Source organism: Chaetodon auriga, chromosome 3 (genome assembly GCF_051107435.1).
Source record: "Chaetodon auriga isolate fChaAug3 chromosome 3, fChaAug3.hap1, whole genome shotgun sequence".
Classification (NCBI taxonomy): domain Eukaryota; kingdom Metazoa; phylum Chordata; class Actinopteri; order Chaetodontiformes; family Chaetodontidae; genus Chaetodon; species Chaetodon auriga.
The window spans coordinates 12,819,841-12,847,670 of NC_135076.1; the positions used below are offsets into that span (position 1 = coordinate 12,819,841).

Sequence of the window (27,830 nt, forward strand, 5' to 3'; positions counted from 1 at the left end):
GATGGTCGAGTGAAGGCCAACAGAAAGGCAGGTGCACTTGGAGAGTGTGTGTTAGAGACACAACAGTGCTTCAGTTGGTGGTTTGTCTACCTGTCTCCAAACATCACCTCTCTCAGGCCCCTTTGATCTGAACACTGAACCTGCCCTGCTCTCCCAAAGTGAGACAGGCAGCCTTGTGATCCTTTAAACAACCTGTGCGTGTGTGTCTGCGTGGATGCACACTTGCGCTCATGTGCACGTGCACTTTTGTCTGCGTGTTGGTGCTCCACAGGCCTATTTAATGCTTAAATAAAGACTCAGTTTTCCACCGGAGACATCACCCCAGTCTGTGTCTTTGGGGAGCTGAGCTGCTACTGAGCTTTGTCTGTTCTGTAGGCCTGATAAAAGCATTGCCACAGTTCAGACACCAGCTCAGCAATTCATATAGACAGAGCTGAAGATGAGCCATAAATCATGGAACAAAGTGAACGGCCTTTTCCCCCCCCTCTTCCCCTCATTCTCTTCTGTGTGAGTGGTGTGCTTCACTTGTGACCTTCTCTCTTCTTTCTCCTGCGTGTTTGTGTTTTGTGCAGCACTCCTACTTCATCGCCCCGGATATCAATGGACTGCCAACTATCCCTGAGAGCGTGAGTATTCATGGAAAAAGAAAAGAAAAGACACACAAGGAGGCTGAGAGAGATCCCTCCTGTATGGAAACATGTCTCCCTCTAATCGTTTTTAATCAGATACACTTGTCACCTTTTGAAATGATTGCATCATCCTCTTGTTTCGGTTTCATCTCCTGTGGTGCTTGTACGTGTAATGTCGAAGTTCAGTGATTGCCATGGGTATTGGGTTCAAACTGAACACGTCTTCTTTGTTGATGTCGTATTCAAATTGGAGCTCAAGTTGAGCACCGCAAGTCTTTATGGCAATTTAAGCAACATCGATTGATCTGTTATCTATTTTCCAAACATGACTCATATCAGATGGCTTTAAACTGTATTCCTTATCGGTTTACTTTAAACAGTATGTGCAAAGATGGAAGTCCAAGTGCTTTTTCAGCCAGTACTGTATGTCTCTCTTCATGGCACTCTCTGCAATCTCACAGTCTGTAGCATTGACACTCTACTGTAAGCAAGCTGTGCAAGGACAGTTTGTTATGTACCTGCATATCCTTCTGTTGCTGTCTATTTCCAGAGGAACCTGACAGAGTACTTTGTGGCTGTGGACGTCAACAACATGCTCCAGCTCTATGCCAGTATGCTGCACGAACGGCGCATCATCATTACCTCAAGCAAGCTTAGCACTGTGAGTCCACTCCCTCCAAGTCACTGTTTCAGCTGCAGTCAGTTATCAGCTCTGCCCTGTCAGGCACAAGGAGAAAAACACTTTAGAAAACAGTTCAGATACTGCAAACCTCTTGAAGGACAAGTTTGCCAAACGTTTAATTTATGTTGAGGTGAAGCTTTTGGTTTTTTTAAATGCTAAGCCTTGTGTTTTCAACATGTCATGTTAGATAATATGGGATTCTTGCTTCCATAAAAATGATATCATCATATGAGGAAATGTTGTAAATTTACAGTCCTAGAGAGTCCCGTTTGCTGTTTTTGGCTTCATATCAAATTCAGATACCGTTTTGCCCTCTTAAAAAAGTATATATCTCAAATACTGGGACTGTTTCCGAGATTGAACATGATTCTTTTCATCAATATTCCAGCAGGATATCAAACCCTAAGTAGTACGATCAGAGTATTTATCTGACATGGCTACGCTACTTGTACAGAGAGAGTTGGACTGATCTCTCTGCACCCCCCCACCCCTCTTTGCCCCGGCGTCCTGCAGTCAGACAGCCGAACTATCACCATGCTCTGACAAGCTGTGAAATTCACACTGAAACTGGATTATATCTGACTGTTTGTCTTATATCTGCAATGTATTAATAGCCAAAAAGCCTTAAATTATCCGTTATTACACGTCTTAACTCTCCCGCATAATTTAAAGTCCCTTCTGTCTGTCTCTGTGAGGGGAGAAATGTCTGTGTCTTTCTCCCCCTCTTCCTCCCTCTGTTCCTCACTCCATCCTCCCCCTGCTGTTATCTTTGTGGCTGATGAGGCAGAGCCAAATGTTTATGACAGATGAGATGGGAGAGGGAAGTGATGTCATCCCAAGTCCTATCTGTATCTGTAGTGTAGCTGGTCCTGCCTTGGTATCTACAAGGCTGCAGAATGCAGAACAGCCGGAGGGGCCTATGGTGGTGATGGGTGCTGGAGGGAATGGTACCTGAGGCCTCCCATAGGAGCTATAATCAGGAAGAGCTGTAAAAATTACCCAGCCCTGGGAGAATTTCACCTGTCGCCCCTCAGCTCCTCAGACCAGCAGCACCTCCGCTCGGGGTATAGGCTGCACACAGCGCTGTGACATAGGAGTTACACCATGTAAATTATCAGACTCAAGGGTGAAGGTGTTTTTCTTTTTAGCAGGGAGAAGGGGTGAACTGATTTTTGTCTGTGATTTACAGTTTTCTGCAGCAACTAATCCGGGCTTTTTTTTTTTTTTTGGAACAAATTTATGCCGACTGGATTTTTTAAGAGCCTCCACATCAGACCTTTACCTCTGTAAGCCTTTCATCCTCTGCAGTCCTTCATCCACTCATCTGTCTATCCATCCATCTTCCTCTGAGAGAGGTGTTTTGGTTTGGTAGCGATGTATGTCAGGCATCATAGTACAAAGATATTTTTCACATCTCCACTGGGATTACTCGCAGGCCTGATGTTATTACTGCTCCTGTGATGCGTTATTTTTGCTGTTGCATAGATTGACCCCCTGGTTCAAGTGGGAATGGCTGCCATGATTCTTGAAGCCAGCTATCTTAAGCGTATATATATATATATATACTTCACTGCAAAGAGCCCGGCTCATTATCCAATCCATTGTCTCGTGATCAAATATCTTAAAGGCTGGGAAATAAATAATTAATGTCACAATTTGTCAAAATGTTTGTTTAAGTGAGTGTTAGCAATCACGGCGTGGACAAGTTATATTTCTATAGTCTGCTCGCCACAGATAGAGGATGTATGAGAGAAGGTATTGTTAGTTACATCGTTAGTACCATCCAGCTGCTTTTCACCACCTCCGCCTGTCCAGCCTCTCAGCCAAGCAAAGAGAAACAGGGAATAGAAAGTGGAAAGAGAGAGAGAAAGTCACACACACACACACATACACACATAGACACACACACACACACTCACACACACAGATATACTACATTTATTCTGCCTGCTCTAGGTGCTGCCTGTGTTAAAGCCCCCAGTGAACCCAGTGTGTCAGTCTGCCGGTACATGGCTGGCGCGTCTCGCAAGCAGCCAACAGCAAAGGAATAAATCATGATCTTACAACAATGCGTCAGTTGACTTATTGCTGTTTCGTGACCGGAGGTGAATGGTACCACTGTTTTAAAAGGCTGTTCGGCGGTGGCGCAGGGGCGGGAGCCAGCCGAGCGTGCAGCCTTGTCATAGGGCCGTATAATAGGGCTGCATCGGCCCTTCCTCTAACTAGTCAGTTGGGAGGACCCCCACCACCACCACCACCATCGCCCCACCACCCTCCGTGTCTTTCATCTGCCGAGGCCCCCCAGCTCTCGAGCCCAGCCTCTGCCCTGCCTATCGCCCAAACTCACACAGCCTGGCCCCAGCACCGGCTGACAGCAGCCCTCTCATCAGCCTGTCAGGCCTATGCTAACAAGGAGCTATCCATCCACCATGCCCTAGAGTGCCAGCTGTCTCTCTGTTTCCTGCCTTTTCCTCTGTTGTTCTTCTCCTCTCTTTCCCCGACTTCTCTCTGTCTCTCTACTTTTCTCTCTATCTTAGTTATTCTTCCTCGCTGACATATTATTTTCTGTCTGTCTGTCCGTCTCTCACTCACCCTGCCTACACCGCTCTTTCTCTCTGACTTTGCCTCCCTGTTCCTCGGTGTCTTAATGTGTCTCTCTGTTGTTGGGCATCTGCAGAACATTGGGACATCCTCCCCCATCCCTCCCCTCAATAGACTTATCTCAGCCCCGTGCCATGTGTCTGACTGAACATGTGTGTTGTGCCGCTGTGACCGTGTATGTGCATATGTGCATGTTGTGGGTGTTTGCGTCTCTTTTGCATGCATCTGTTTGTGTGTCTTGTGCATTCACAGGTGTTTGTACCTTATGTCTTATGTCTTTCTGCAAGAGAGAGAGTCAGTGACTGTGTGTGCGTGTGTGGGAGGCCTGGCGTTAGCTGTTACCTGTGTCTTCCTGTATGCCCTCTCTTTCCCTGTGCCACCTACTTGTTTGTGGCACACCTGCGTTGTGCCGGGCCTGACACTGGCGTTTGTCAACAGAGGAAGAAGCAGAGTGCGGGTAATTGGTGACTTACTTTGTGCAGGGGAGGGGAGAGATACGCACCGATAAACTAACAGGAGAATCGAGGGAGAGGTGGACAGACGGACAGCAGGAGGAAAACAGAATAAGAAATGAAGAATTTAGATGAAAATGAGGCCGGGGAAGGAGACGAGAGGATCGAATTTGGAGAGTGCGTAGGGACAGAGTTGGAAGGCAAGGCTAGCAGAGGGGAAATCAGTGTTTGAGGCTGGTGTGAAGAGGTCAAGAGCGACTCTGTTGATACCATTCCTCCTGTCAAATTGAATCACATTGCCTGCAGCAGCTATTTGTCTCACACTTCGCTCTCACTGTAATTTAACATTTGCGATAGGGTCCCTCATCTAAGAGTATGTAAGCCGAGGGAATGACGGTTATGTTCAGAGCGCAGCAAAATGGTCTCCGCTCCCGTTTAATATGTGAAAAATCTGAAGGAGGTGCATGTTGACCCCCACAGTAGCACTCTCTCCATTTTCTCTCTGTTTCTCTTCAACGTGTCCAGTTGCTCAGGTGAAGAGGAGTGGTGTGGGTGGAAACGCACTGCTCACTGACAGAGTCTGCGGAGCTCAGAGTTGCAGTGTTAAGATCTGAGGTCTCTGGCGGGTCCAGCTCTTTAAGGAGACATTACTGTCCAAGTGTTGTTTTGTTCGCGCGTGTAGAGCAACGAGCTCATCTGAAGATCATAACATATGAATATGAAGAGCTGTCGGATGGCCTGAGAGCCATCAGAGGAGTTGGAGTTGCTGCCCACATGTAAATAACTTTTTTTAATGTTAACCATGTGATTCATAATTCAGCTTTTGGGTTAATTTCCTGCAGAAAAAAAAAAACATTAGCTGTATCCCTACTCCACACGCTACAGTTCACAGTGCTGAAGTGACACCAGTACACAAATGTGCTGTTGATGGATATTATTGCCCCACAATGCAATGCGCAAAGGAGGAGCTGCTTACAGATGGAAAATGTTAAAAGAAATTGTAGATGATGGTAAAACAGCTTTGTGAACACAGCAGAAAACAAATATAGCTATTAAATCTTTGAAAAGCATTTTGATGTTTGTGAAGTTTAATTGGTAGTGACATTCCAGTCGCAGCTTGATTGTCGTCAGAAGCACGCGCATTGTTTAATTTCCTCTTGGTATGAAAGGATTTTTTGTGTGTTCTACAGCCAGTATGCTAAGAGATTTTGTACTTACTGTATGCTGTAGCTATATAGTATGGAATGGGACACAGCAATTGAATCGCACTGAGACCCCATTATTGACAGAACTGGTGTGTGACCTCTTAGCTGAAGTTTACTGCAGCCTACTTCAAAGATGCAAATTGTCTCACATTATCTTTTCGCTCCTCTCGTTCTTCTTCTTCTCCCACTTTGACCTCCTCCCCTCCATGGCTTTATGTTTCTCTGTCCTTGTGTCTCTCTGTCGCTTCAGTCCCGTTGAAACCAGTGTTAGTGTGGACACTCTCTGTCTCAGCTACGCCGCACTAAGAAAGCTCTCAGGGCAGAACCAAAGACCTTGACTGCGTTTTGAAGCAGGCTGTCGCTGTATAATCGGCTAGCTTCTCTCAGAGGAAGGGGCAACACACACACACACACACACACACGTGCACACACGCACGCACACACACACATGCACGCACAGGCACGCAGTGTGAGAGGCAGGCAGCCCCTCATTACCGGGCAGAGCCCTGGTCCCTGAGGACTGGACCCAGCACCTAATCCTGTATTTGTTCTTGGGGACTGTATCTGTGATTCTCCATTGAATGGAATATTAAGCACCCAGGTCTTTTGTGGAGCGTGTAAGCCATTTGGCTCCACTCATCTATTATTTATCAGCCTGGCAAATATTTTATCAGCCTTAGCCTCTCATGACCCACTCTCATGTGAAGCCCCCCCTGTAAATGAAGAAAAAAAAAAAGACTGTTACAATTTCTCTTTTTTCCACTTATCTTCCTTTTACTTTTTGCCTCATTCGTTCTAAAACCTGAACAAGGACACAGGGATTTGTATTCAGCTGAATTAGAGAAACAAATATGTGAACTATTCCTCTGGAGTTTCCTCCAAGTTGCCTTATCTCAGGCAGACTGCCACCTCCATCGCTTTGGAGATAGCAAATAAAAGAAAACAGAAATCTAGATTTGCTTTATAAATCATTATCTTAGTTTCAGTAACCCCCCCCCCCCTTCCCCTCTTAGCCAACTCCCCCAAGCCAGCCACCCAGCCTAGGAAGAAGAGAAGCAGAGAGAGACTCCTGTTTTTCCCTTTCAACCTGAGAGTAAATCATGCCAGTTGGGGGGCTCACCTTGAGGCCTGGTGGAGATAATTGGAGTTGGTTAGCGAGGTGTTCTGTGCCATTACCTCCTGGTACCAGCGAATGGCTGGGGCTTGTCTCACACTCCCAGAGGAGGAATACACTCGCCTGTTGGCTCTCCACTTAGTGTGTGCGTGCGCGTGAAACATGTGCGTATGTGTGTATGTATATCCGCAGCCAGATCGCTGACCTCTCTTCATCACAATTTAATGGCCCCTTACCGTCATCGCTTCGGAAAAAGGGAGAAGGGCGTGATGGTTTTGATAGTAGCGCCTCCACCAAGTGCTTCACTTTCGCACATTAATATTCATAGCATTGATTTATTTTCAGAATTAACAAAAAAACAAACTGTTTGCCAGGGAATTAATCCTGACAGGAGCGTGGCATTGTTGTGTTTCATTTGAAGACGGCAGGCAGCGCAAATATGCATATGCAGATACACAGAGCAAGACACCAATTAAATGTTGATTAAGTCCTAACTATTGTGGGACTGTGTGTGTGAGAGACTGCATGGAGACAATAAAAAAAGATCATTGCTTTTTTCCAGCCGTTATGAAAAATAAATGCAGTTAAAACAAACACAGGGAGGGATGCACATGGACACACACACACACACACACACACGCACTTTTTTGTTGTAAGCTTTTCAGATGTCCGGGCTTGATGTTGGGGTGGATTCAGAGGGTGGGGCCCTCTTTCTCTGTCTCTGGCAGTGGAGGTTTTCAGCCTGGTTTTCAAGCTCGCCCGCTTTTGGCCGGTCAGTTGTGACACTGTGTGTCAGTGAGCAGGGGGTCTCCTGGTAGTTGTGGGTGTGTGTGTGATAGTGTGTGTCCGCTTCACACATTGACTGTGAAGCTGCAGCAGTATAACAGCGGCTGCTGCTCCGGGGTCCCGGCGGTATTGGCCTAGCCCGCAGTCTCTCTTGGCTAACTCATGTTTCATTCTTTGGCAATTTGCCCTAATGAAGTCCCGCAGGAGCCCCTCAGACCTCTGTTCTCTTTCCATATTTAATCATGTTATTTTAATCTGGGGGATGAGCTAACGCCTCTTTCTCCTGCTGCGTGTGTGTGTGTATGTGTGTGTTGCAGGTCATTACTATAGCTGAGGTTTCATGAGATGGGATGTCAAGAGGGGGATGCTGGCTTTAAGACAATGGGAGACAATGACTTTAATTTTATGTGTAGTGTTGGTTTGACAATGCAGAGAGCCCCTTTGAAAGCAAATGTCATCTTCGTGTGATTGCCTCTCATTATTTGTTAAAAAGAGGTTATTTTCTCTTTAATTTCTGGGTCATAGTAGTTGGGGTAATTTTGATTTTTATGGTTACTGTCAGCGCTGTTTTGCCTCCTTTTGTTGCTTTTGTGCAGGTCGCAGCACAATCCTCACTTTGACATTGAATTGAAAAGCAGTTATTAATGAACACTGAGCTCGTGTTTGCCCTTCATTTTTTGTGCTCAAAACAGGTTAGAGTCTGTGAGTTAATTTTTTTTTAATGCCATGTGCAATAGCAGCAGTATTAGTGCAGTGATGACCCACCACAAATGAATCAATATGGAGGAACCACTGGTTTCATGTTCTCTGTGTGTAAAGCAAGCGTTGCCTTTCTTCATGTCAGTCTTTTCAACACTTTCCTTTTCACCTCCTCATCAATCCCTGCTGTGTTTCTGTCATGAGTTTAAGACAAGTGGTTGATCTCCAGCATTCAATCTGTTCTTCTCTTCCTCCAACAATAGCTTGCAGGTCATGTGTTCATCACAACAGCATTAGACATGTCAGAGTACCGTGGGCTTTTGTTAGTGAGCAGGATTAAAGGCTAACTCAATGAAATCAAACACACAGTGCATCAGCACATCAACACAAGGCATCACCACCTTCATCAGACTTCTGGATTGTAAAAACAGGATATTGTTTGGAAGGGAATAGAGCTGTGGTTCTCTGGACTTCTGTAGATTTCAGCAGTGTAAAAACTTAGTTGGATAAGTTGGAGAAATGTCTTAGAAAGAAAAAAGACAAGCAGTATATTTAGCTCAGTTATTTGACTGTTTTTTTGACTTGTTGCTGTTCTGTATTTGGGGCAATTCCTCAGACTGAAATCACACAAACCCTCAGTTTAAAAAAAAAAAAAAGCAAACTACCAGTAAACATACAGCGTATGAGGGTATTTTTGTCTTTTGTTTTCAGAGTTTTTGAGTTGTTGTTGTCAGAAAGTTGTGTTGAGATTGTCCTCTGGTTTCTCTCTCTCTGTAGTTAACTGCATGTGTCCACGGTGCGGCTGCTCTGCTCTTTCCTATGTACTGGCAACACATCTTCATCCCCGTACTGCCCCCGCATCTTCTGGACTACTGCTGGTAAGGCTGGCCACCTCTGAAACACACACACACACACACACACACGCACACACATATATACACGAACACCATCAGGATCATCATAATAAATGTTTGCACCCCCTCCTTTTCTCTCCTGCCACTTTCTCTCCTTCGTTCTCTCATTTTTCAGCCACCTTCCGACACTCACACACTCTCGACACATAGATTTGTAAACACACACACACACACACACACACACACACACACACACACACACACACACACACACACACACACACCACACCAGGTGTGCTGGTCATGCACCAAGCTCTGCCGCAAAAAACCTCGGTGTAAAAGTGCAGACACACGTGTTCACACATTCTCCCACCCGTTCTTCGAGTTGTTCTCACGATTCCTCTCGTGGCGCGCCTTCTCCTGTGTGGCCCCTCAACATAATGAACAGCCCGGATCACCTTGCTCCATATTTCATGCCAGTGCTAGCGCCAGGCTCTCATCATATTAGCCCTCTCAGGGGTTCATTACCACCCATCTAACGCAAATCCAACAAATCTGAATGGACTTGATTGAAACTGAATGGAGAGCAGAGGTAACGGCTCATCTACAAATCTACATGCGTTCAGGTCAACTTCAGATCTGTACATATATAAAAAAATAAAGAAGCCGAGTGAGGCCAGTCAGCGTATGTAAAGGGAGCTGTTTTTTGTCAAATCAGTGCCGATGGCTCGCGCAGCACCGTGCTGTACTGTAAGGGACACTCCAGTTTGAAAAAGCTATTTATCACTGACAGTAAAATGTGATTTTCAATACTCTGTGAAGGCTCATCGTTATCTTATTTAATCACAAGGGTGTCCTCCATGCACTGATTAGATAACTAGATTACATAGAAGCTCTGTTTGCATGTCTCTGTGTAAATGTGGGTGAGAATCAGTACTGTATATTCATGAAATGGAGAGGACGGTGGCTAAAGTGCCGAGCTACAGGCCTGCTGTTTGTTTTGCTGCTGCTTTAAGTCGATTACAAGCCTGTGGCTTCTGAATCATTCTGGCCAGGAATACACTGACCCAAAGCTATCCGATTATTGCTGCCTCTGTAAACCTCATCATAAAAATGGTTTCTATTATTTGACTGTTTTTGTTGATTTTATTCATCATGGTGGATGGGAAACTTACTCTATGATTCAACCTTTCCTTGCCACTAACTTTCAATATGAAGAAAAATATCACATAAATTAAGGATGACATGATAATAACCATGCAAAACTTATTTTCGTCGGGTAAAAAGAAAACTTTTGACACTTCTACCCCTTTGCTTTCTAGGAAGGGTTCCAAGTCTTTCTATACTTTCTGAAGCTACCATCTTGTTAGAGGAGAAACTCCATTGACTGTCCTGCAAAAGCGCTTATTGTTGTTGTTATTTTTATCATTATAATGGATAGTGGTAGGAGTAACAGTTGAAGCGTTGTGGTGTTCTTCTCTAACGTCTTTCCAGGGAAATTAATGCTTACTATTAGCTGAGTGTGGCAGTTTTAGACAAAATGTTCAAAACAGCTTTTAATCACATTTCCACAAGTGACTGTCTGAAAATCAAAGAGGCAGAATGAAGGAGGAACTTCTCTCTTTTTTACCTTTTTCACTTTTTAAACCAGCTCAGCGGCACCACATCAGTTTGCTTTTTCCTGCTGCACACACCAGTTAATCTAATGTTGTTTCCCATTTTGAGACTCATGGTGGTGCTTGGGAAAACTTTTTCTGAAGGCAGCGGCTACATGTAACATGACATTTAATATGAAGACCTACACATGGATGATAATCGGTTTTGCTGCCTATGTTATGGTTCTTTTATGTCATGCAAATTAAAATATATGTTTCCGAGTAGCTTCAGTGCATCCGATGTGCATCTGTTCCATTTCTGTATATTTCACATCATTTCTGGCTGCTGATAAAATAGATTTTACTTTTAAATCAGTCTGAGCTTTTATCCTTAACTTTTGCATATGAAGTATTAAGTTTAATTGACTTTAAAAAAAACTTTTGAACGATTTGTTGTATTTTTGTTTCTGTTATATAATAATAAGCAACAAATCTCCCTACTGAAGAAACTGTAATTTATGTTTAAGTTGTAGCTTGATAAATAACTGAAGATTAATCAAATATCAAAATAGCGATTGAATACTTTTGAATACTAATTTCTGTAGATCGACTAATCTGTTAATGAAAAATGCTCTCAACTTTAAGCCTTTTACTTTTTCGGATGGGTGTGTGCCGTGTGCTGTGCTGGCGTAACCTCCATAAATATTTCTTTACTGCATGTGGCCATCTGATATTGATATTGCTCACAGCTTTGTTTCCCTCTCCATCCACAGTGCCCCCATGCCATACTTTGTGGGAGTTCATCTTAGTCTGCTGGAGGTATGATAGTTAATCTGTTGGCATGTGTATGCATATAAATGTACATTGTTTTCGTGTATGTGCATAATTATATATGCTGCTGCAAATTTATGTGTATATGTGCAAACTCTGCACTCTGCACAGTGAAGTGTTGATGTTTCCTAATTTGCATCAGATGTTCTGTATATTATGAATTTCAGGGTCCTTGTCAGTGGATTTTCTTAAAAAGAATCATCAAATTGCATTTAGGGACGATGAAGGAAATGCATACTGTCAATTCCCCATTTTCCCTTCTCTGTATATGGTCAACAAATGCCACACCTGGTTTGGTGAATTGTGCTCTCAATTTTGGTGTAAAATATTTGAAATTTCAGTGAGGCAATTTGTGGCACCTCCAACACACTGAATCAAAAAAAACTTGACAAAATATATATTTCCGTCTTTATCTGCCTGTCTTGCTTGTGTGCATTCTTAACCAGAAGTACAAAAGACAGAGGGAGAAAGGCAGAAAAAGTATCTGCAAACAAAGAGCTTTTCGACTTCATTGTTAAAGCCTGCGTGTTGGTTGGGGGGCAAGCCGTCGCCAGCACTGCTGTGGTGTGTGAATGCATGATGCATGCACGCGCACATTTGCACTTGTGTGTAAGTGTTAGAATCTTAGTGTTTGTCTGTGTGCATGTGTTATTGTGCAAATGCATATGTCATAATGCACATGTGTGTTTTTGTGTGTGTGTGTTTTTGTGTGTGTGTGTGTGTGCGTGCGTGCGTGCGTGCGTGCGTTTGTGTGTGATATTTGTCTGACAGTTGCGGCAGTGGCAGTATTTATCACACTCTGCATCCGTGACAGACCCCCTTTCCGCCACTACATAATTAGTCCAGATCAGCATGTGAGCCTCCACTGCACAGGCTGTCACAAAAGTGACAAACTAGAAATTCACACACTATGCTGCCTCCCCCCCACACCTGCCTGCATCCTGCACCACACTGAAATAATTGTTGAATTTGTCGCCATCAGGATGCACACAGCACAGCACAGCATCACTGTGCTGTTGTTGATGCATGAGGTTTTGGTGCTGTGGAAAATCCTCAATCCAAATGTTCTTCTTCGTGCCATTCTTCATTTTGCGAGTGTGTGTGTGTGTTACAGTAAACATGTTCTAAGATGTTTTTTGCTACACGCCGTTTGTCACCGTTAATCGCAAAGGAGTGTGATGACAGTGTGGTTTTAAATGTGACCGCTGTGTTTTCTCCTTCCTGGGGCTTCAGGGCTGAACTGACTTTGTCTGCTGGGAAACACACCTGGGCCACACTTACACTTCCAAATGTTCACTTAAATCCATGATTTAATAATTAACCAAACTATATTCTCCTTATTATCTGAAGTGTGAAATCTTCACATTCTCCCTGTGTTAAAAAGAGTGAATTGCTATGAGGTGTCAGATAGTAAAAACATATATGTACATTTTAAGTAACGATACTTAAATTCCTTTATGTAAAAGCAGATTTTTTTTTTTCAGTTGTTAATATTATTAGAACTGCAAAATTTTAAATGTTGTAATCATAATTACAGACTGACATTGTGAGATTAAATTATTAGAATGGCTTAGAATTACTGTGGCAGTGACACTGACAACGCCGGACATTTCCTCCTCCAGAGAGTACGCAGTCGATCACTGGAGGACGTGGTCATTCTCAATGTGGACACAAACACCCTGGAGAGTCCCTTTGATGACCTGCACAACCTGCCCAGTGACGTGGTGAGACACACACACACACACACACACACACACACACACACACACACACACACACACACACACACACACACCTTTCAGAGCTTCTCGGTCTTTATTGTGTCATTCCACATGACACGCAGAAGGTTAATTTTTCCTCTTTCACATCGAGCCTCACTTGCGTAAACACAAATTCTCTTGTCCTCCAGTGTACTCTCACACTGAGATACTCACGCTCACGTGCACGCACCGAAAAACACACATAGACAAACGCATATACATGCAGAAACTTGTCAAAGTATAGCTCTGCCCCCTCCCCACATCATTAATGACTGCAGTACTGGCTCCTCAGATTGTGGCTGTCTAAAGTAAACTCCCGTCGCGTCGTATGACGCTTGAAGGCAAACAGCATTCCCCGACCATCAGAGGCTTGTGGGAAAATGTGCAACTCCCTTCCCTTCATCTCCATCCATTCTAATCATTATTTCACAAAGTCTTGCATTTCTGCCTGCCCACTGGCACGTTACTGAGAACGAGAGATAGGAGGAGGGAACAAGGCAGAGAAGAGAAAAGAAAAGGCAGAGATGGGTGATTTTCTAGGGGGAGAGAGTGGGAAGAAGGGGGCCAATTACCAGTGTGGCCAGTGAAGCCACCTGCCAGTGCATCGTCTCTTTAATTAATGGAGCACTGATGCCGGTCAGTGGTACAGGAAGCATCACCACGGCATCAGGGCACACATTTATGCACACACACACACACACACACACACACACACACACACACACACACACACACACACATATATACTCAGAGACAAACGTAGAGAAACACACGTGCTTGTCTTCCCCGTCTTTGTCGAAGCAGGAATCTGTTTGTTTAGCTGTTTTTCTGGGTGTGTGTATTAAAGCTCCTCTGTGAGTCACTGGGGCCCCGCTGAGACTGCGGACGCACTATTACCCACACTGCTAACAGTATATTCTCAGGTTCCACCGCCTACCGGACTCCGGCCCTACCAGCAGTATATAATTCAATCCACTGCCCGGCAGACTCCAGACCTTCTCACACTCCCACACTCCTCTGGTTTTCCCGTTGTAGCGCTGCTCAGCCTACTACACACTGCTAGTGTGCATTAATTCCTCCTCACTACGATACGATCTTTCCTACATTTTATACAATTACCTGCCTGCTTTTCGCCCGTTTGCCTCTCTGCCTTACTGCCTGACTGTTTCGTGACACCTGTCTGCCTTCTTTTCTCTCTCTCTCCCACAGCACTTACCGCCAGCGTGGACGCATCTTGCACCCGCTGTTTGCTTCTCATGCTTCTTTGCCTGTGTGCCTGTCTGGCTACAATACCTTCCTTTCACTTCCTGCCTGTTTGCTTTTCTGCACCCAGGGACTCAAGTCCTAAATTAAATTGCAAACTGAGTTTGTCATAAAAAGGAGTCAGGGCTTTTGAAAAGCGACAGAAGCAGAGAGAAAAGCCTTTGTCTTTGCCGTGTGATAAATTAAGTGGCAGGCTCAGAGCCTTTTTGCTTTGATCCCCTTCTCACCATTTTTCCTGACTAATGACAGAACATAGCCCGCATATCATGTCAAATTACACCACCTGAAACGGAAACTTCACTGGCATTAATATATTTATTGCAACAAATTGTTGTTGTTGTTTTTATTCCTATTCATTTTTTTTCCTCCCTGTCTCCTCTCATCTTTTCACCGGGGCTAGTAGATTAATAAGGAAGCGAGCAGATACTAATTGAGTGGAATTCCAGGTCTCTTTGTTAGTTTGCTTGTTAGTGATGAGGACATGCCACATGCCATTTGATGTTTGTGTTTACACACAAGGAGATGTTTGAGACATTGTGCATTTTGTCGAACAGAGGCCTGAAATCTTGATTAATGCTGCGCGATTCTCTGCCTGGGTTGAGCTGCCGCGCGTCGTTTCTGAGCTATTAAAGCCCTTCTTAATTTCTCACTGTAACACTGGCTACTTAACGCTCAGGCTTTATTCAGTGTGAAACCAAACCAAAGCCCTGAGACCTATGAAGCAGTGATTATTCTCACTTTAAAAGCCCGGCGTCACTTTGTATGAATATGTAAACCATGAAATGGATTAAAAGGTAAAGGCCACAGGCAATTTTAGTGCATATTTTAAGTGTAACTAAGAGGGAAAACAAAGCACTCTGATGTTGATTTAAGCAAAGCCTTTCAGAGATCTGTCTAATTATGGTAACGCAGGCTGTGAGCACATGTGGACTCTATTACGTGGCCCGGCTGACCAGTGGCCAGTGCTTTTAGCAGGTTCAGAGTTCACAGTTGTCCTGAATTAGCCACCCTCTTTCAGACAGGACCCCTACACCGGCTCCACTAGTGCCCGCCCCTTAATGGTCTTTCCCCGCAACTTCACACATAATATTTTAGATTTATTGACTATTACAAATGCTACCATGCCAGTAGCGGTTCCGTTTTGCAGAAAGAGGAAAGATCTGAATAAGAGAGTAATTGGTAACGGGTCAAAAAAGGATGCGGCAATCTTCTGAGTGTTACTTTTGTCGTTTTTTTTAATTGGAAACATCACATGAATCAAAGGTCCTGCATTAATTGCGCTGTTGTTCTGGATTTGTCTGTTTAAAAGCACAGGACACGTTTTGACAGTGGGCATAAATTCATCTCATTAATCTCTTCTAATTTTTGCTTTTAGATTCTTTTTTTCCCCTTCATCATTTTTTAGTTGCATTGTTCTCTTCTATTTATCGAAAGTCAATCTAAACATTTCCTATTTTACCCGGAAAAAATCAGAACGCAGATCAAGTAACTTTTTTGTTGCTTCATTTGAGTTTGAGCTTTTCTTTTGTTTTCTGTTTTAGATAAACATTACAATTGAGTTTTGTTTGTTTGTTTTTTTAATTTGACATTGTGTATTTTTAGCAGGATTTTGCATATTTTTAAGCCTGCCTAAGTTGGACCGAAAGTTTCCATAGTTTTTGCGCATTAAGAATCACACTAATCTCGGAGAGACTGCGCTTGTGTCAGTAAAATCAATATGTTGACAAGCACACTGAAAATAAATACTCTATAAAGAAACTGTAGTTTTTCCCTGGAAGATCAAGGTGTTTTTGTTTCTTTCTCTGAGATCCACAGTTGCTCTTCCACACAGACATTGTGCTGATAAAGTTATAATTGGCTTTTGGTTGGTGCGGCTGTTTACCGCGCTAGTCATTAAAAGTATCCAAGAATAGCAAATTAGGAGTCTGTTAATTCTGAAAACAAACAGTGTGTGACTGAATCAGATTTTTATTTGATCCCAGTAATTGATCTCAAACCAATGACGGAAGAATTTTTTCATGTATTATTCTTTCTGTGCCACGTATTCAAGGTGAGGTGCTACAATGGAGCTTACATCTTTATTTTCAGATGCTCTCTCTCACATCACAGCCTAATTCCTTCTATTCTCCTCCTCTCTGCCTCTCGCTACTTTGCTGACACCGTGTACCCATACATTCCTAGCCTTCATACATTTGATCATTTGTATTCCCAATAAAGGGGGAAATTTACAGCGTACACTCCTACTTCCTGTATTTCAAGCCTGCATTTGGAGGTTTACAAATGAATGAGGGGGTTGCGGTTGTGTCTGCGCGCCTCTCCTGAGATCACCTGGCACACTTAATCAAACATTGCGGCTTTAATTTGGTGTTCAGTTTCCAATGCTCCCGGAAAACAACATCTACATCATCGTCTACAACAGAGTGCAGCCGACAGCAGGCAAACACTCACACAGACACACACACAGACACCTACACGTTGTCGGCCAGGAACGCTCATCAGTGACATTCAGATCTAGTTCAGGAGTAAACTTCTGCTACTCACAGATTTTTGGTCTGTCCACCAGATTTCCCCATTTTCAGTTTAGATCGAGCCACGTGTGTTTCACTTCACTGGTGTCTTCCCAGTGCAGCGGAGCCACCTACAGTAAAGCCCTCGCATGCTGTACTAACTAGATTGCAGCTCAGTGCTGGGAACGCGGTTGCTCCACCTCAGTTACATACTGTACTTTACCAGAAGCAGTTCCAGTGTCTACAGCACATAATAACAAGCTCCAAAGTATTTCACTTTGTTTTTGCTGTTGCGTCTGTACTTTAGCAACTGCGTTTGTCGAGATCTGCTCATTCAAAGCATGATTTTAGCGGGTTACGATTGTTTTAAATGGCGCTGAACTGTGCGTACGCTCTCTGCAGTGTTCGCAGCTCTTCATTTACTCATGTGGAGTTTAAAAGCTGCACTTCATTTTCACATAGTCCTTCTGCCGGCGGTTCGCTCTGGATTAGAAGTCAAAAAGGGAGAGCAGCATCACCCACTGCGTTAGTTATTGAAGTGAGAGATGACATTTAGCTGTAGTTAATTATGTATGCAAAACTCAGCCGCTCAGCTGCTATAAGAGGTCAGCCTGACAAAGTAACCCCACACCGGGGAGAGTCTCATGGCAATGAGATAGCCCTATTAAAACACACACACACAGACACACACACACACACACACACACACACACACACACACACACACACACACGCACACAGACTCTATCTCCCCATTGCTTTCTCACTCTTTTCATTTCACCTGACTAATGTATTGTACTGCATTTACTTAACAGCAGATCAACATGCTTAATGACTAAGAATTGTATGTCTCAGCACACACTTTAATCACCGTTCTCGTCTTTCTCCATTTGTACATATTTATTTTATCACGTCACTCTGCTAATTTAATATTCACCAAAGTTGATTTTGCTGTCGTACCAGTGAATAGGAGTTAATGATCTGGTTATCAGCTTAAGTAATATCCCCATTATTGTGCCGTTTTACCATAAGACTAAAAATAGAGGTTAGTTTAAAAGACATCAGAAAATATCTAATATTTGTTTTCAATTGAACGAATGAATGAGTTTCATAGATTCCAAGATGCATGCGCATTGTGTACATGCGTGAGAGTGTATGCTGGTTCTCCATGTGTCTTTGTTCACATCTGTGTGTGTGTGTGTGTGTGTGTGTGTGTGTGTGTGTGTGTGTGTGTGTGTGTGTGTGTGTGTGTGTGTGTGTGCATGTGCGTGTGTGCGTGTGTGTGTGCATAGTTCAGACTGCCGCACATCAAAAGAAAGTGGGAGATTTTCATAACTATTTTTTTTTTCTTTGTAGTTCTTTAATTGCGTCCCCATGGCTTTCTTTCCCTGGACAGAATCTTAAACAAAACATTCTTTTTTTGTGAGAAGAAAACCCAACTTTTTATTTATTTATTTATTTAACAACAGACAAGTGTCAGGGTCGTTATTTGGGAGGGTTTTTTATGCTTTAGCGAAAGTTTAGTGGAAAATTCTAAATATATATTCTGACTTTTGTGTGTAACTTTTTCTTCTTTCATTTACATTTTTTTTTTTCAATTACTCAATAGTAAATGTAATATTGTCAGTCAGGCTCTTACCTTTTATCATATTTTGTTTTCTGTTTTCTGTTTGACGTGAAAGATAATTTCCAACAGTTAATTAACAGCAATGACCACCTTTCATATGCTGTTAGTCATAAAACTATGATCGTTCTATGAGGCTGAGCTGTAGCAGTTACTCCATCTCTTACAATGACAGCGAGACGTGTTTTTTTTTATTTTTTTTTATTTTAAAAACCTCCAACCGCTGGTGTAGGTGTAAATGTACTATATTCAGTACCTGAGGATTCTGTATTTACATGCATGTCGAGTTTGAGCTTGAATCTCCGATGGATGTTTGAATTCGTATGAATGCATCGAGGCATCATTTGTGCGTACACATGCGAGGGCACGCACACGCACACACATTCACACATATGCCTGGTGTCACCTACAGTGGTGTCATCCCTTACAGTCAGGCAGGGATCGTCATTGCACCTGCTAATTACCATCTCCAGCTGGAGAGTTAAATGGAGATCTGTTCTATGTCTGACCTTTGACCCCATGCTCTTTATGTGACGCACTTCAAACCCTGTTTAGGCCTGGCTGGGCTGGGTCTTAATGAGGCCCCATGTCTGCCCTCTGTGGGCTGTGCGCTTTGGATGCCCTGCTTTCATCCCCAACCATCTTCCCTTGATGTAAATTGAAAAGATCACAGCTATGGGGAGAAGACCTGTACTGGAAAGGCCCCTCTGCATAGATTATGAATATCATAACTCAACATTTTTTTTTTTCCTCTCTCTCCCCCAACCACCCACTCCCCTCTCTCCTCCTGCCACCCCTTCCCTGTACAATGCTATAGTTCTAATTGGACCCAATGGGGGACTCTCTGCCTTTGATCTCATCACCGCCACTGTGACTTTACACTAAAAAATGTCACTGCCAAATTGGGTTATCACCTGTAGAGCCTGGCCTTCCTCTGATGCCTGTACGCATCTCGTTAGCTTCACTCAAACTGTAGAAGTTAATTAGTTTGACAGAGCCATTACCGTGGAGGCATACCTGATAATTGTGGCATAGGGGCCATATTCAAAACCCAACTACTAAACACACATTTATCTTTTGGTGTCAGATACGTGCAGGAGTGCACCATAGACTGTGGTGTTCCTGTTAGCAAAAACGACATTGAGGTATTTGTCATTCACAACTACTATATTTGCTGTATATGACGATTTAATTAATCACCGCTTGCGACTGAAGAAGAATATTTTTTTCATCGTGCTTAACCTTACTGGTGAATGAACGTGAAACTTTGAACTTAGCGCTTTATCACCCATTTTTCTCAAACACTGGGAAACAAAACACAAGTGAAGTGGTGTCCCCACCTCATTAAAAAGTGTTTGCCACTGCAGTGCTCTCACCCATTCAAAGCTGATGTACAGAACTCTGTGTGCAGAGTAAACTCCGCTATCCCGTCTTCTCTGACAGTCTTTGGGGTATGCCTCCCCCACTTAGACTGACATTGTGTTCGCTTTGATTCTCCCCCCGAAAAAAGACAGTTTAATGATTTGCAAGGATGAAAAAAATCAGTGAAAACGCACATAAACATGAAATATTAATTCCAGAAAGGGCTTTACATAAACATAAAAGCATTTAGCACAATGAGTGAATATGGAGATGACACTTGTTAATTTATCCGTGATAAACTTCCTGTTTGATGCCTGGGAGCATTTGCAATGGCAGCATGGGGACGTTGTGGAGAGTGAGAAAGCCCAGGGGAGAGGAATCAACGCTGTTCGTTTTGTCTTTGTCCCAGTTTAAGACTGCCACTCTCTCTGTCTCGCTTTCTCTCCTTCTCTCTCAGCCTCTCTGTTTCTTTCCGCCTGTCCTTTGTATGAGCTGTGCTAACACTTTGCTTCTCCTCCCTGAAGTTTTCCAGATAGGCTAATTGCAGACGCCAGACCGTGATATCCCTCTAACGCTGCAGCTACGCGGCGTGATATATTGGCCCACCTCTGATTGAAATGGGCCTGATCAAAATTTTATCACATTACAGAAGGACTGGGGTCAGTTAATGGTTGACAAGACCTCAGATTTTCTCCAGCTTTCATCTCTTCTTCTCTCTCTTCGCGCCCACAAATACTGCTGCTACCAATTAAAACCAATAATACTGACACGTAGAATTTATTGTAAATGTTCTCTGTTTCTTTGCAGAGGTGGACAAAGCAGACAATTAACACGGGAATATCTGACACCTGCACTGAACACAAAGCCAGCAGAACACACTCCACAAAAAGTTGCACTGTATTAGAGGTGTTTGAACGGACTGGTGAAATATGCAGTACAATGTTAAATGTAATAGTCAGACTGCTAACCAAAAATGCTAATTACTCTGCTCTGTTAATTACTTTACTACATCTGCATGTACAGTTCTCATCCCATTTTCGGATAGCAGAGTGGTCAAGTAAGGTAAGGTAATGCGTCCGTACCTGGAGAGCTTTGGTTTGATCTGCCTTGTTGTCCTGATGTGAACGAGGCACAGTTCTGTAGGCGACACTTTTCTGAGTTCTGTATAGCGAGGTTAGGCATTGATTTACACATTTTTTATCTTGTTATCTTATTGGTAGCAATAAGGAATATAATATAAAACAATGCAAAGTTACAATTAATCTGTTTTTCACTAATTGTGGTTGGTTACAAAGTTTTTCTTTAAAATCAGGATTCAAGCCCGTGCTGCTGCTAACAGCCCACACCAAACTGCATGACAGTAATCTAGACCTCCTGTGCAACCCAATCAAACGTTGTGCTTTGTGCTAAGCTGGCACAACCCACACAGAGAGCAGCAGTCCCTTCGCTATCTCTGCCTCCTCCTCGCTCTGCCACAACACAGTCAGACTACTGCTGAGCAGGTGAGGAGAGCCTCTTGACAACTTCCTTCCCAGACTCCCCAGGGCCTGGTGGCCAGGGTGAATCTTTTGTCATCCTAAAACAAGCTCGGGCCTGCTGCTCCTCCACTCTCGCCTGGAGTCCTGGAGACAGAGCCAGGAGAGGGGAAAATAATTAAAGACATTTTATGTCAAGAGTCCCTTTCTAGAGGGAGTTCGGGGAGGGGAAAGAAGGAGGACTGGAAAGAAAGAGGAGGAGAGTAAGAAATGGAGGGAGAAGCGAAGAAGCAGGAAGGTGATGGGAGGAGAGCAGGGGCGGCAGGATGGAGAGAGAGGAAGAGCAATGATACCAGTTTCCATTTCCTCTCTGCTGTCCCCTCCCTCTCGCTGCCCCCCCTCCGCGTCCTCTGCTCAATTAGCAAAGCAGCAGGTGCTCTCAGCAGCACAACAGATAAGCTTGGAGGAAAGGCTGAAGCTTTTCCTTTCTTTTCTTTCCTTTTTTGAGATGACCTGCAAATGTGATACTTCACACCCAGAATGGGCTAGCTGCTTCCTCCACCAATTTCAGAGGTGATAATTTAACTTTTACCCCTCCATCTCTCCCTTTCCCCCCTCCCACCTCTCTCTCCCTCTGCCTCTCCCCCACATTCTCTTTTTATGTTTTCCACCAGGTGTCCTCTCTGAAGAGCAAGCTGAAGAAGCAGTCGACAGCCACAGGAAGTGGCGTGGCGAGGGCCTTCTTGAGAGCGCAGGCCGCTCTGTTTGGATCCTACCGAGATGCCCTCAGATATAAGCCTGTAAGTATCCAGTCATTAATCACTTTTGATCAGGTTGTGCCATTTTAGAGCCTTATTTTCTTAAATCACGCATTATTGGATATGGTTTTACCACCAAACCCAGACTAACCCAATAAACTGCAGTATTACAGTATTACATTTGGACCTGAACAAACAAACAGTCAAGTGAGTCATATTTTACACGTTTTCCCATATTTATTCTATTTGCCAGTGATCAACTCAAAACCATCTTTCCCCTCTTTGGCTTCGGACAGGCTGTTTTCAGTCCTCTTCCAGTTCTATTTGAAGGAAGTGAAAAGGTCCAGTCCAAATGTTGAAAGAATTGTGCCAGTTAACTTCTAATTGGTTAACCAAAAATGGATTCCATCACATCTTGCCCCACTGAACGTTATCATTCTGCCACCTACCACCACACGGAGTTCTCTCCTCAAATTTAACACTTAGAAGTTTTTTGCTCACATGCCAAAGTAGACTCACAGAAGAATATTTATCAGTTACTTCTCAAAATCCACATGAACCAGTCTTCACATCGGCATAGATTCGATCCACTGCACAGCACTTATATGTCACTAGTAAAGCTGGTTTACTGGTGGTTAAGCTGGTTACTGCCATTATTTCCTTCCCCCAAAACACTGATGAAGGAGATCAGGAGCAAATACAAGGAGCTGAGGTTTCATTAACGCGAAATTATCACTGGTGTGTTCACTGCATGCTAAATTAATTAGAGCACACACGGCCAAATTGCTTCCAAAGTTACCATATGATCGGTTGCTGACAGGCGATGTAGCATTTTAAAAGGACATTTTTTTAAACAGAGTCTGGCGCAGTGTTCACTCCACATAAAACACACCAGGGCTACATTACATCACATCCAGCAAGCTTCACAGAGAACAATGAGGCATCATTAAGCTGTTTTAACCGAATACTCTCTGCTCCAGCTCAGCTAAAATCACTGAAACCTTGAATCCGTCAGCACGTTAGCGTGTCATTCACTGCCGAGCCTGTTTATAACCAGTACTGACAAACTCATGTTCACTTCACCTGTGTCTCAAACCTGCTCCAGCTCCATTGTGTGGAGGGGCCTCGCCCTCGATGAAGCACAGAGAGCAGAGCAGAGGAGAGAAACTAGTGTGACTGTAAATGACAACGAAACAAATGCACATAAATTAGGTAAATAAACATAAATAAAATATGGTGTTTGTCTCGGGCAGAGCAAGGGGAGGCAATGTAGGTGAAACACTGGATATTGAGTGTAAAGGCCACAGATTGCATTTTCATTCACAAGCAGAAATATTCACAGACATGAATATATTTGCGCTCCAGAATGTGCAGAACGCAGGAGCGCTCTCAGTTTGGCTGAGGTGAGTCAAATTTCACTGGAGTCTGGTTAGACTGGGGCAGTTTTGACTGAAAGTAAAAGGTGTGTTTTCAGCTGGAGAGCAGAGCTAAGGTGGGCCTGTCTGAAGCAGTGAAATGTCAGAGGAGCTGAAAAGAGTCAGGACGTTCCCTTTGAAGATCCCTTTTAGCCACCTTTGGTGTTTTACTCTCCTTTACTAAGCCCCCCTAACATTTCTTTTCTGGATCTTTTCTGCTTATCAAGTCTGAGTCAGAGCACAGCAAACTACAGCATGTCCTGTTTGTCAAATAGCGAAGCCTTTGTTCCTTTGGCTTTGAGATTAATTGGACTTTGTGGACTCCCGGAGTCAAGATGCTACATTATTGATGCTGTCTCTCTTTTCTCTGTATACAGACAGTATAAGAACAAACTGCCTCCCCTCTGACACAAGCACTGAGACTCAGTGCATGTGTGTGTCTGTGTATGTGTGAGCACAACATGCAGTAATTCGTCAGTTCACTCACGCTCGCACCGTGTTATCTTTCAGAAAGGAGTTAACATACATGCACGCACGTGAGCATGCACAAATGTACCTTCATGAAGAGACTCCCTGTGTTCTGATATTTGTGGAATATCACTCTGCCAGTTTCTGTTTTGAGCTGAGGAAAAAGATCTTCGTAGACAGCTGAGCAGAGCGCTGTGGTTCACAGGCCCATATGCCTTGACAGAAGGAGGGGTTTGGATGCTTGGTGGGAGTCTTGCTGAGTTGCAAATGAAACAATACTGGAAAATGATAATGAGTCGAAAAGCAGTGAGCTGATTAGAACGCCATTTCTTCGGTCAACAATTCCAGCTCATGGTGATGCTCCCGCAGGTGCTTCTCACCAGCACACAGGTGTCGGACAAAAAGAACCTGAAATAGTAACTCCGATTAGTTTTCACAACCGTTGATGAAGCCAAGTCGGGAAGGTGGGTGTGCATATTTTATAGGTGTGTGCTCGGTTCTATTTAGGGGCAGAATTAGCTGATATTCTGCTGAAGTAGGCATCTAACCGCTTCATATGATCCGACCGCGTGTGAAAACTCGTGGTAGTGCAGGTCAGGGTGCCATCACATGTTCAGAGGTAGTGAAGACTATTTTAGACACTATCTCATATTTGGTTGTAGGAGTCATGCACAAAAACAAGCAGATCTAGAACCCCGACTTCAAAAAGGTTGGCTGTGTTAAACGTAAATAATCATTTTGCAAGCAAACTCTGTATGGCAGCAACAGTTCCTGAGCTCATGCCGTAGTCTCCTTTATCCAATCATGTGTTCACAAAGTGGTGAACCTCTCTCCATCCTCGCTTGTGAACGACTGAGCCTTTCCAGGATGCCTCTTTCATACCCAATCATGATACTATCACCTGTTACCAATGAACCTGTTTACCTGTGGAATGTTCCAAACAGGTGTTTCTGGATCATTCCACATCTTTCACAGTCTTTAGTTGCTCCTGTCCCAACATGTTTTAAAAGTGTTGCTGCGTCAAATTCAGAATAAGCAGATAAATCTATGAAGTTGATGAGGTCAGATATTAGATATATTGTCAATTGAGTGTATGCCAGAAGAGATTAGCAAATCCACATCATCTGTTTTATTTATGTTTTACACAGCATCCCAATATTTTTTGGAAGTTGGAAGTATTTATTTAAAACTTCAAAAGAAAATTTGTGTAGTTTCACAGTACCGCCATATATTATGTGCATATATTTCATAGGTTGTTGTCAGGCTGACATGAAATAGATAAACATGAGACAAATGTACATTCATACTTCATACTACATTCCTTCAATGAATTGCCTTGTTTTGTAGTTGTCTTCATAGATTCGCTTTTCTGTGGCTAAATTTTTCTTTATTCATTCTTTCCATGTGTGTAAAATAGGGGCTTCTTTTTTTTTCCAGGGTTTCAAAGTGAGTTTCTTATCGACTCTGCAACAAGATGAGTTTCACTGATCGTAGCAGCCTTAACGAGATCTGCTCGCTCTTCACTGCACATTTGCTGTAAAATGACCCTTTCCTTTAAGCAATGCACTTAACCTTGACCTGATATAATAATATGTGTTCGACTAATATTAGCACCACCCCGGCCACGTTGTTTGTCTGAATCATCTTTATTGATCACATACAGTTCAGACATGGAGCGTCCTCGCTGACCCTCCTAAAAGAGATAAAATGAATGTTCCTTTAGTCTTTTAAAGCAGTTAAAAGACAAGTTTTAACTACTATTTGGATTCCAGCAGCAGTAGCATTTGGCATTCAGCGCAGGCCTGTGTGGAGCTAAGGATTTTGTTGGATAGTGATGTGTACTCAGAGCCAGTCTTAAAGTTGACGTTTTTTTCTGCAGCAGTTAGTTGTTAGTCTCAGCATGCTATTCAGTTTTGTTTGCTGCAGTATGGTCGGAGGCTGTAGCAGCCAGATGGAGACAGCAAAGCTGATTAAACTACAACAAGCTACTTTTAACTCGGCTTTTACGAGAGAATACGCCTTAAAAACTTTTCGTGATGTAAGTGGAGCAGTATTTCTGTGATGTAATTTGGGCCACTGGTATCATCCGCCCATCCTCGAAAATGGGGTTAGTCTCCGGTGTTGTTAAGTTGTTTTTATGTGCCACACTGTGCTCAGAGCCTCGTACAGACAAAGCACATTGTTTTACACTAGAAGAATTTAGAGCATCATTGAAATATGTGAGAATTATGTTAATTAAGAGAAAACATGAATTGGAAATGACTGTGGGGCTCTTTGTGATTGGCCTGCAGTGGTTCTGTTGTCGTCCTCCGTGTCTATAGCTCGCAGGCCAGCAGACATGATGTAAGAAATAGTAATAATGTGATAATGTTTTCATGTGGAGTACTGGGGAGTTTACTGGGACACTGTCTTCTGGTTGGGGGGAGATCATGTGCGCTCTGCCAGGGGAACTGTTTTCTGGTTTTTGTTGTTTTTTTGTTTTTTTTTTTCTTTTAATACTCTTCCTCCTCCTTCTTCCTCTTCCTTCCTCTTTCCTGCCTGTCTCACTTTTAGAGCCATTTTCTGTTTTCAGATCCATTTACTCACTAATGAACAGTCAACAGAAGTCAGTACAGGTGTTCCTTGGTTGGAGATGTTCTTACAATGTATAATGATAATAGAAGTGATGTGAGTGTCGTAGTGCTGAGAGTCATATTATAAACACATGCTTTAACTCAGACCCCCTGCCTGCCCACCAAACGCGTCTATCTGTGTTCCTGCGGCTCATTTTTGAACAAAGTAAACGTCTTAAAAAACAGATTGGTACAAAGTGTGAAGCCAAACTGAACTAGTATTCATTGTTTATTTTAATTTTTGCCAATAATGTCTCTGTGGGCTCTTCAGGGGGAGCCAATCACTTTCTGTGAGGAGAGCTTCGTAAACCATCGCTCGAGCACCATGAAGAACTTCCTGTCCATGGCTGTCAACCTGCAGCTCTTCAAACAGGTACAAACAGCTGTCTGCAATGTGTGTGTGTGAGTGTGTGTGTGAGTGTGTGAGTGTGTGAGTGTGTGAGTGTGTGAGTGTGTGAGTGTGTGTGTGTGTGTCAGTTTCTTTTAACCAGCATTAACTACTTAAACTGTCACAACTAAAATTGACCTGACCCTTGAAAATGTTTCAATTCTCTACATGATACTCAACTTTATGCATAAAACCAGAACTTCTACTCATCCTGAGATCATAATTACTGTATACATAACAAATCTGCTGTCACTTATGGGTGCATTGACAGATGTGCAGCCCTATCCTGTAAACTATAGACAGGCACGCATAGAAACAGATGACTGAGTGCTTATATGGTAGGTAACTCTTTCCTCTCCCTTCAGTGTCAGGTTATTTTTGAGCTGATTTTTTATTTAGAAGGTTGAAAGTCTTCATTTTAACACATGAAAGTTTTCTCTCAGCACCCCTTTTGCTCAGCAAACTGTCAGCTGGGTAAATTTAGCATTTAGTGTCTTGACAGTTCAGTTGTTCGGGGTGAGGAGAAAGTGAGAAGAGAGAGGCTTGGATTATAGACGGTTATTGACCCCCAAACTGTTTACTGCGGTTATCTGTCAGCACAGCTTAATTTCTCTCTGTATGCTGAGTTTTGTCTCATGCACAAACAAAACCATGATGAGCCAGGCCTGTTAAAAGTATTTTTACTACACTAAACCGTATCAAGGTTGCATTCTGTCTTTAACATGTATGCACAAGCACATGTACAAGAAG

General features: G+C 43.3%; 1 protein-coding gene across 2 annotated transcripts in view; it reads left to right on the forward strand.

Annotated features, from left to right (window-relative positions):
• The window catches only part of dennd1b (DENN/MADD domain containing 1B), a 103,878-nt gene that overhangs the window by 51,651 nt on the left and 24,397 nt on the right, over nucleotides 1–27,830 (forward strand). For both annotated transcript variants that reach the window (XM_076724625.1, XM_076724637.1), the window contains 7 exons: nucleotides 573–626; nucleotides 1,180–1,290; nucleotides 8,946–9,046; nucleotides 11,391–11,436; nucleotides 13,071–13,172; nucleotides 22,114–22,239; nucleotides 26,964–27,065. In XM_076724625.1, coding sequence (XP_076580740.1) covers nucleotides 573–626; nucleotides 1,180–1,290; nucleotides 8,946–9,046; nucleotides 11,391–11,436; nucleotides 13,071–13,172; nucleotides 22,114–22,239; nucleotides 26,964–27,065 — 642 coding nt within the window. The remainder of the gene's footprint in view (nucleotides 1–572; nucleotides 627–1,179; nucleotides 1,291–8,945; nucleotides 9,047–11,390; nucleotides 11,437–13,070; nucleotides 13,173–22,113; nucleotides 22,240–26,963; nucleotides 27,066–27,830) is intronic.